This window comes from Gopherus flavomarginatus, chromosome 7, assembly GCF_025201925.1.
Source record: "Gopherus flavomarginatus isolate rGopFla2 chromosome 7, rGopFla2.mat.asm, whole genome shotgun sequence".
NCBI lineage: Eukaryota > Metazoa > Chordata > Testudines > Testudinidae > Gopherus > Gopherus flavomarginatus.
The window spans coordinates 7872686-7881732 of record NC_066623.1 but is presented as its reverse complement, the minus strand read 5'-3'; the positions used below and the strand labels follow the sequence as shown (position 1 = coordinate 7881732).

General features: G+C 46.5%; 1 protein-coding gene across 3 annotated transcripts in view; it reads right to left on the bottom strand.

The window, feature by feature from the left end:
• Nucleotides 1-9047, bottom strand: part of MGAT4B (alpha-1,3-mannosyl-glycoprotein 4-beta-N-acetylglucosaminyltransferase B) — a 103724-nt gene that overhangs the window by 6731 nt on the left and 87946 nt on the right. Inside the window, exons 10-13 of one of the 3 annotated variants that reach the window (XM_050961565.1) lie at nucleotides 5865-5972; nucleotides 4213-4406; nucleotides 1626-1704; nucleotides 14-101 (exon numbers count right to left, since the gene is read on the bottom strand). In XM_050961565.1, coding sequence (XP_050817522.1) covers nucleotides 14-101; nucleotides 1626-1704; nucleotides 4213-4406; nucleotides 5865-5972 — 469 coding nt within the window. The remainder of the gene's footprint in view (nucleotides 1-13; nucleotides 102-1625; nucleotides 1705-4212; nucleotides 4407-5864; nucleotides 5973-9047) is intronic. The other 2 variants (XM_050961563.1, XM_050961564.1) reach the window with 2 other exon arrangements.

Below are 9047 nucleotides of genomic sequence, written 5' to 3'. Positions count from 1 at the left end.
ATCAGTAATTTACCTATCTGTATGTAGCCATCTGATGTCCTGTGGTACTTGAACACTGTCCCTCTTCCCTCCTGCAGGGCTTCCTTATCTGACTGGAGACTCTGTGTGGGAAACAGATAGTCATTGCAGAAAGCCAGTGGCAAAAATTTAGGAAGCCTGCTGTGGGTACAGCATTAATAGCCAGAGCCATAAAGCAAACAGCATTGCAACTTTCAAAGGAAATCACTGTAGCAACATGCAGACTTGTTGTAAGGTCTTTCCTTTCAAGCACAAGTATAGTATATTAAAACATACAGGGGAGGTATTAAACCATGAGGTGTGTCTACTGCATGTGCTTGTGTCTTAACTACACAGAGGCAGCAGCAGCACCTGGTTTACCCCATGGCTTCGGGTATGAGCCAGGACTAGGTTTTGGGTTCCGATTAGACAGCACAGTAGTTTTACATGATCTTCTTGAAAGATTTTATCCCAAAGTGGTGGAAATCTGACAAGATCATCTGTTCTAGGCCTAATGAGATCCTGGATTAGAATCACAAGAGAACAGGTGGTCTTCTGCAAGATTCCATTGGCCTCTGGACTGGAAAGTATGCACCCAATGGTTTCTGATCTGAATTGGAACAAAAACCATAGGGGGATGGTTCAGATTGGGAATCTGAATCTACCTGCCCTCCCACTCACCTTATAATTTGATTGGTTTTGGATTGCAGGTCCTGATCTAATTTTAACCTATAGAGAAGTTATATATCCAACACCAGGCAGCCATGTGACTTTGAGGACAACTGCAGCAAGAAACCAGCCAGAGTCTTCAGCTGGTAGGAGCAGCTGCAGATGCAACCAAAGCAGGGACTGAGGAGCATAAAGTGGGGCCCTGCTTGGGCCTCTTCTTGCCCCAACTCAGAAGCATGCAAGGGAGACTTCTGCCCCTCTCTGCCGGCACTAGAACTCAGTGCCTCTCCTCCCCATGTAGTTGTAGGGGAAAACTGCAGAATGGAGCCAGCCAGAGACTCCAGGCAGTAGGAGCAGCTGCAGAAGTAGCCACAGCAGGGACCACTGGACACTCAAAACTGTAGAAAGTTTTGACGGCGCTCTCTCTACCCTGTGCTGATTGGCTGTTTTCTCCAACACTCTCCCTGCCCTTCCCTTCAGCTTCATTCTATACCTGCCCCTCTTACCCTCTTGTCCCCTGCCCTGTCCCCCTCACCCCACTTCCCTTCAGCATCTCCTTTCTCTTCATCTTTCTGTCTGTTTAGCTGATCCCCTCTGAACTAAACCAAATGCCCAGCAAAAGTCATGGGACAAACATGACATTTGCTGCAATCACTCTGCTGGCGTGCTAGACTTTTTCCCCCATCGGTGTCCGTCTTGTCTGTTTAGACTGTAAGCTCTGCAGAGACTGTCTGCTGCTCTGTATTTGTGGCGTGCCTAACACAAACCGTAGGCACTAAAGGCACGATTATTAATAACAAAGTCAGAATAGTCTGATACTAGCAGGACCAGCAAACACGTCACAGCCAATAGATCACATGCACTTACTAAACATTTCCCTTAGAATTTTAACCCCCCCCCCCTGCAAAACTTCCACTTCTCTCTACCCTCAACCTCCAGCCCGATACCACAAAACTTACATCGAAGGGCAAAACCTCCACAGTCGTATTGAAGAGTTTGTCTTCAGGGTGTTCAATGTTGCCACTGCGGAAGAAGAATCTGTGTAACAGAGACCAAAACTGTAAGAATCTGACTGGATTTTAGAGGTTTGGGGGAGATCATCATGTCTCCTGCCAGGAGTGATTTATCAAATGTCTGAACCAAACAGTATCAGAGGGGTAGCCGTGTTAGTCTGGATCTGTAAAAGCAGCAAAGAATCCTGTGGCACCTTATAGCTCATGCTCCAAAACGTCTGTTAGTCTATAAGGTGCCACAGGATTCTTTGCTGCTTGAACCAAACAGGCAGCTTTACGCTCATGGAGAGTCGTTTTCATTGCAATGGGGACACTGAGATGGCTCCTTATGCAAAAACAGCGAATTATGGATTATTGTTTCATTGCATTTACAAGTGAAGGGTTCCAGTGTGTATGGGAGCAGCTGTCATCCCAATGAGAGGTATTTCCAGTAAAGATAAGGAGGTGTTAGTACCATTATACCAGGCACTGGTAAGACCTCACCTGGAATATTGTGTGCAGTTCTGGTCTCCCGTGTTTAAGAAGGATGAATTCAAACTGGAACAGGTACAGAGAAGGGCTACTAGGATGATCCGAGGAATGGAAAACCTGCCTTATGAAAGGAGACTCAAAGAGCCTGGTGCGTTTAGCCTAACCAAAGGAAGGCTGAGGGGAGATACGATTGCTCTTTATAAATATATCAGAGGGATAAATATCAGGGAGGGAGAGGAATTATTTAAGATTAGTACCAACATGGACACAAGAACAAAGAGATATAAACTGGACATTGGGAAGTTTAGACTTGAAATTAGAAGGTTTATAATCATTCGAGGAGTGAAGTTCTGGAACAGCCTTCCAAGGGAAGTAGTGGGGGCAAAAGACATATCTGGCTCCAAGACTAAGCTTGATAAATTTATGGAGGGGATGGTATGATGGGGTAGCCTAATTTTGGCAATTAATTGATTTTTGATTATTAGCAGGTAAATATGCCCAATGGTCTGTGATAGGATGTTAGATGGGATGGGATCTAAGTTACTACAGAGAATTCTTTCCTGGGCGCTGGCTGGTGAGTCTTGCCCACATGCTTAGGGTTTAACTGATTGCCATATTTGGGGTCAGGCTCACCTTCCTCTGCAGCGTGGGGCATGAGTCACTTGCTGGAGGATTCTCTGCACCTTGGAGGTCTTTAAACTACGATTTGAGGACTTCAATAACTCAGACATAGGTTAGGGGTTTGTTACAGGAGTGGGTGGGTGAGGTTCTGTGGCCTGCATTGTGCAGGAGGTCAGACTAGATAATCATAATGGTCCCTTCTGACCTTAAAGTCTATGATCTTGAGAGGTAACAGAGTGAGCTCTGGGTGAAGGAGGGCTGCGGGAGTTCTGGGCAGGCTTCATAAAATGGACTTTCTGGATAAGGGGTTTTTCATGTCACCATTGCTGCAGGTGTATTGGGATTATAACTAACAGACACATGCAGAAGAAGGAGTCTCAGAGATGAGATGCCTCAATACCAGATCGAGACAAAACTGCCAGGCTTGGTGAAGTGACATCTGCACACACCATCACATCATGGGCCTGAACAAAGCTAGGTGAAGATGAGTTGTTCCTTTCTCTGGAAAAACAGGTCCCTTTAGACCCCTCCCATCTGGCACAGCTTCCCCTCATCTGCAAAAGTGGGAGAGCGACAACAATGCACACCTGCCTCATGGGGGAGGGGAGGCTCTGGGATGGACGTTTGCATACTATTTTGGAAGTATAAAGTATATTGTAGGCAAAGCCAAGGAGCAGCATTGATACCACTACTTGTCCTCAAAAAGAGAAAGGGTTTCTGCAACACCTGCTACCAGGGTACTGAAAGATTGAAAGGGTTACTTGCAGTGGTCAGGGGGGTTGAGGGGAGGGATGAGCAAGGCCTTATTCTGGGGCATGCTTAGAGACGAAAAAACCCAGGCAGGACTGTTTCCCAGAAAGGTCAGGCCCCTCCTACTGACTATCAAGGCAGCAAGAAATCTGACCCATAAACTACTCTCCCCAGTTCAGTTCCAATTTTATTCTCCTATAAAGGCCCCGACGCTTCCCAAGGGAACTGCCCTGAGTCAGGAGACCCCGCCCTTTAGACACGATGCATTCACAGAGCTGTGTTATCTGCCAGCAACACAGAACAGGGAGTTTAATACAGCTGTTTTTATTATCGTGCTGCTCTTCCCTGGCAGTGGTCAGAGCTATGCAAAGCCAAGTCTAGAATCAGGGTGTGCGAGTTTCTGCTCTGCAGCCAGCAGGATGAGACACCTGTCTGGGCACAAGGGACAACACTCCAGAGAGGAAAATCAAGACATCTAATATAAGGAGTGAAATGACAAAGGCTTGCCTTTGCAAGGAGGGGCGGGGCAGCAACTAGTTAAATGCAAAGGAAAGTAAAATGGAGTCAGAGAAGCAGCCTGCACCACTTGGGATAAAAATCAGGGTAATATGGGGACAGAAAAAGGGAAGCACATCTCAGCCCCTAGTTTTGTATATTTCCCCCACCGCTGAGCACACCCCAACACACTGACCTTTCGATGCGGAGTGGTTTAAAGAATCTGAATCGGATGAAGTCTCCTGCCATGGGGGTGAATGCCCAGAAGAAGTCTTCTCTCAGGTAGGCTTTCTCCAACGTAAAGTGTTGGTAGGTTTTCAGACTGGTGCTCACCTCTGCGGGAGGGTTGACATGTTCTTTTCGCAGGGCTTGCTTTCCAAAGTCTTTGTCCTCAACACATACAATGCAAAGCAAGAGTGAAATCTCACACAAGGCTTTCATTGAATGAGAAATAAATAGGGTTTCTAGCTTTAGGGAGACACAGATTAAAGGTTCCAACATCCCAATGCCAAAGTATCAATGCAACATTTACAGAATGTGAGATGGAAGCTGGTTTGCAAAGGGCATGGGGAACAGCAGAGCCCTCGGGTTCATTTGGGGAGCCGATTCCCAGAAGCACAGGGCTGCAAAGGGGAAATCATCATATGCACTGTGGTAGCACATAGGAGCCCCAATCAGGACCGAGGCCCCATAATGGTAGGTGCCATACAAACACAGAACCGTGCCTCAAGCATCTTACAAGCTAAGGAAAGTCTTATTAACCTGAGTCAAATTACTTGCCAGTGATTGAGTTATATCAGAGAATGACTGGGTTATTTGGACTGGATTATACCATAAAGTGATATTTTGTATCAGTTACAGAGCCATACTTGAGTACAAATCATGCTTCTCGAATTTTTATTGCATAATACTTTACGAAAAAAATTAGCGGCACTCCTTTGTAGTTGGATTTTGTTGACATTTAAATAGTCCCCCTCCCCCGCCATACAATTTACATGGTTAAGAAGTGAGCCTTAATTTGCCTAAAAATAAACACCAAGAATCAGGTAAAACACAGCAACCCGGAATGACCACAACATGACAAGAAGGGCTGTTACACTACAAGCTCAGCTGTGTTGTGATGCTCAAGACTGAAGGTCAAGTACCTCCAGCCTCTGGAGGCGGATGGAAACACCAGTCAACCTCAACCTCTCTTCAAGTACATTGCAGCTCTGATGCACTCAAACAAATGGGATTAGGGAAACCTGGCTAGTGAATGTGTCCTAACCTCTTTAGTCATGGCACATGCCCTGCTTCAAGACCTGGTTTCCTGACTGAATTCCGATTTCCTTTCAACACATTTTAAAAAACTTCATTATCTCGGGAAGTAAAACATTCCTCTTCTGTCTGGTGCCTCCCTTCCACCTGTAATGCCCTGAATGAAGCATCTGCTTCCCCTGCTCAAAAAGTTAGAAAACTCAAATACAATGGAATCTATGAATTTGCATTACACCAACCACCGTAGCATTAACACGCAGTTTTTAGTACAGATTACCTAGCAACCAGCAGTCCAGTGATGACAGGAGGAAAAAGGAGAGTTTAATAAAGGTGTCTAAAATATTCATTTAAATTTGCTGAGCTTGAAGGTGTCCCTTGTTGAAAAGACAAAAGGGGGAGCAGAGATGCTGCATTACTCCACTCCCAAATGGAAACCTGGCCATTAAGATATGAAATTCCAAGCACCATATCTGATTTCCAAATGTGGCAAGTTGGCAAATGCATGTGAATCCAGAGTGCAAGAAGGGCCTGACATCACAGAGATCTTTATGGGTGGGGGAAGAATGCAATGCCATGGTGTCAGATACCCACTTTCAATTTCTGTATCTTCCCAGCCAAGGAGGAGTGGGTTCCCACGTGCTGGAAGAGTGAGGGCTTGAAGCGGATTCTCAGGTTCGCCTTCTGCCTGTCACAATGTTTCTGAAATGAGAAAGCACTGTGAGAACTCTGGCTTCTGCCTTTGTCGTGCAGAGCGCCTGGATCACCAGGAGTGGGGGAAAGCAAAGGTAAGGTCAGGTCAGATCATGGGGGAGAGAGAACTGTGGGAAACACCCTTTACTCTGCTTTTGATTTGCAAGATGAATCTGTCAGTGACTTTCAACTCATTATGCAGAAGGATTCGGTGAGCTGGTCCACCAGCATGAGCAAAAGCACCTATGCTCTTATTAATTCCAAGGCCTAAATTTCAAACTCTCCCTCCTCACCCAACACTGCCAAGTGTATTCTGCTGTCTGCCTAATCAGTGCCCTTCCTCCCTAAATTCTCAGCTGTTAATTTCAAAGGAACAAAATAGATCAACCTCTCTGGTTTCCCAGGAAACTCATTTCGTTCCTGCCTCAATCCTTGGATTTTCATTGACTGAAGAGCAGAGAGCTCAGCTGATTTAGCTCTTCCTCCCAAACAATGCTCCTCTCTTTGGACAAGCTGGGTACAAACTCTGGTAGGGTTTTTATTAGTTTGCTAGTTCCTCTGGCAAAGCTGTTTGGCCTGATTTCACACCACCCCAACAAGGTGAGGTTGAAAGTTCAACTCTAATCTGAACTACTGTTATCAGGTTCACATTCTACAGAGGAGAGAGAGAGCAGAAAGGGACAAAGGGAAAAAAGAGTGAGAAAAATATTGTGGAACGTGGAACAGAGACAGAGCCGGCTCCAGGCACCAGCAGAGGAAGCATGTGCTTGGGGTGGCACATGCTAAGTGGGGGTATATGCTAAGGGGCAGTATTCCATCCATTCTCAGGGCAGCACAGTCCAAGTGTGCTTCAGCAGTTCAGGCGGCAGTCTGAGCGGCTTTTTTTTCTTTTTTTTGCTTGGGGCGGCAAAAATGGTAAAGCCGGCCCTGAGCAGAGAGGAAACCAGACAGAGAGAGATTGGGGAAAGGAGCAGAGAGGAGTCCTAGGGAAAAGACAGTCTAGTTATATCATAAAAACAACAACAAGGAGTCCGGTGGCACCTTAAAGATTAACGAATTTATTTGGGTATAAGCTTTCGTGGGTAAAAAACCCACTTCGTCAGATGCATGGAGTGAAAGTTACAGCTGCAGCCATTATATAATGACACATGAAGAGAAGGGAGTACCTCGCAAGTGGAGAACCAGTGTTGACAGGGCCAGTTCAGTCAGGGTGGATGTAGTCCACTCCCAATAATAGATGAGGTGGTGTCAATTCCAGGAGAAGCAAAGCTGCTTCTGTAATGAGCCAGCCACTCCCCGTCCCTATTCAAACCCAGATTAATGATGATAAATTTGCAAATGAATTTTAGTTCTGCTGTTCCTTTTTGAAGTTTAGTATCAGAGGGGTAGCTGTGTTAGTCTGGATCTGTAAAAGCAGCAAAGAGTCCTGTGGCACCTTATAGACTAACAGACGTATTGGAGCATGAGCTTTCGTGGGTGAATACCCACTTCATCAGATGCCTGCTCTTTGAAGTCTGTTTCTGAAGATTTTTGTTCAAGAATAGTGACTTTTAAATCTGTCATAGAATGACCAGAATGACGGCTGCCCCCTGATAGTTATATCATATCCAGGACACTTATTAGAAGCCTCTGGCTTGTGGGGATTTATCCACAGTACATTGCACAGGAGTCGTATTAGCTAGAAATTTAATTCAGTTTTCCTTGTGGGGAGGGAAATGGAATGCAAGTATGGATTTAAGCACAGGGAACGAAAGGGTACAAAAATTTTTGTGACCCCACTTATAGGGACGTTTGCAAAGCATCAAACTCAATGAGGTCTGTCTACGTACCCTTTATGATGGGCGCTCTGAATGCAGTCCTTGCACTATACTAACATCTAAAAAGGGGGACAAGCTGCATAGAATCCCATCAGTGGTGCTCAAGCCTTTCCTGCTAAGCAAGCCCTTGGCACAGCCCCAGTTATCTGTGCAGTACTGCCAACTTCAAGAGACCAAAACTCATGTTTGACTCCAAGAAATCATGAGATTGACCCCATGATGTGTTTTTTAGCTCAGTCTCTCGATGTTTGAACCCCCACCCCACCCATCCCCAGGGTGTGCACATAGTAGTGCTGCCCACTCTCCCATATGTACTGGATAAGGTGACTTTGGCCCCTGCTGCAGGAGCTCTCACGCCCCACATCTGCCCGTCTTCTGCCCATCAATTAATCCTGTCCCCCAGCCCTCCCATCAGTTTGCCCTCACCCATCCACCCTCAATTCAGTCCTCCTACCCACATCACCACCACCCCATCAGTTCAGCTCTTCACCTCATCAACCCCCACTGCCCTCAGTTCACCCTCCCAGAACTCACCCCATCTGCTCAGAACTCACCATCAGTACAGGCCCTCAACCCCATCAGCCCCCACCCTCCTCACTTCAGTCCCCCTGCAGCCCTCAGGCCATGGTTCAGCCCTCCCAGCCTTACTTTTCTGCTTCTCTTAGGATTTCTTCACCCACCCCAGGTGTGTGGAGGGGGCCCTGAAGTGGGGTCCCCTCTCCCATTTCCCAGGCTGGCAGGGGAGCAGTCACCTGCGCTTGACAGCAGGAGTCTGGCCCCGCCGCCCCACACCCGAGGATTGACAGGGGGAGCCCCTGCTATGGCTGACAGAATTGCTAAGTAAAATCAAGCCTTACTTTTAGAGGTCTCAGATGTCAGGATTTCCCCCCAGCCCCCAAGCTGGAAACCCCCCAGCCCACAATCCTGACATTTGAGAGTTCTACTGTGAAATAATTTTACTCAGAAATTGTGACTCTCATGATCAATCCGCAAGAGTTGGCAAGTCTGCTGTGCCTCCCCGGAACCTGGACATTCCAGGGTATTCTGAAACGCAGCCTGCAGAGCTAATCCCTTAATCCAACTCTCATTACATTATAAAATTAAAACTGGCCATGTTAATGGGAGAATCTCTTTGCACTGCCAGCAAAAAAACCAGCTCATTTCAGGTCCTTATTTTAACCTAGATGGGAAAAACAGGTTAGGGTATTTGTTAGTGCCCTTAACACCCCTCCCCCCCCCGTTTACTCATTTTGTTAAGGACACATTT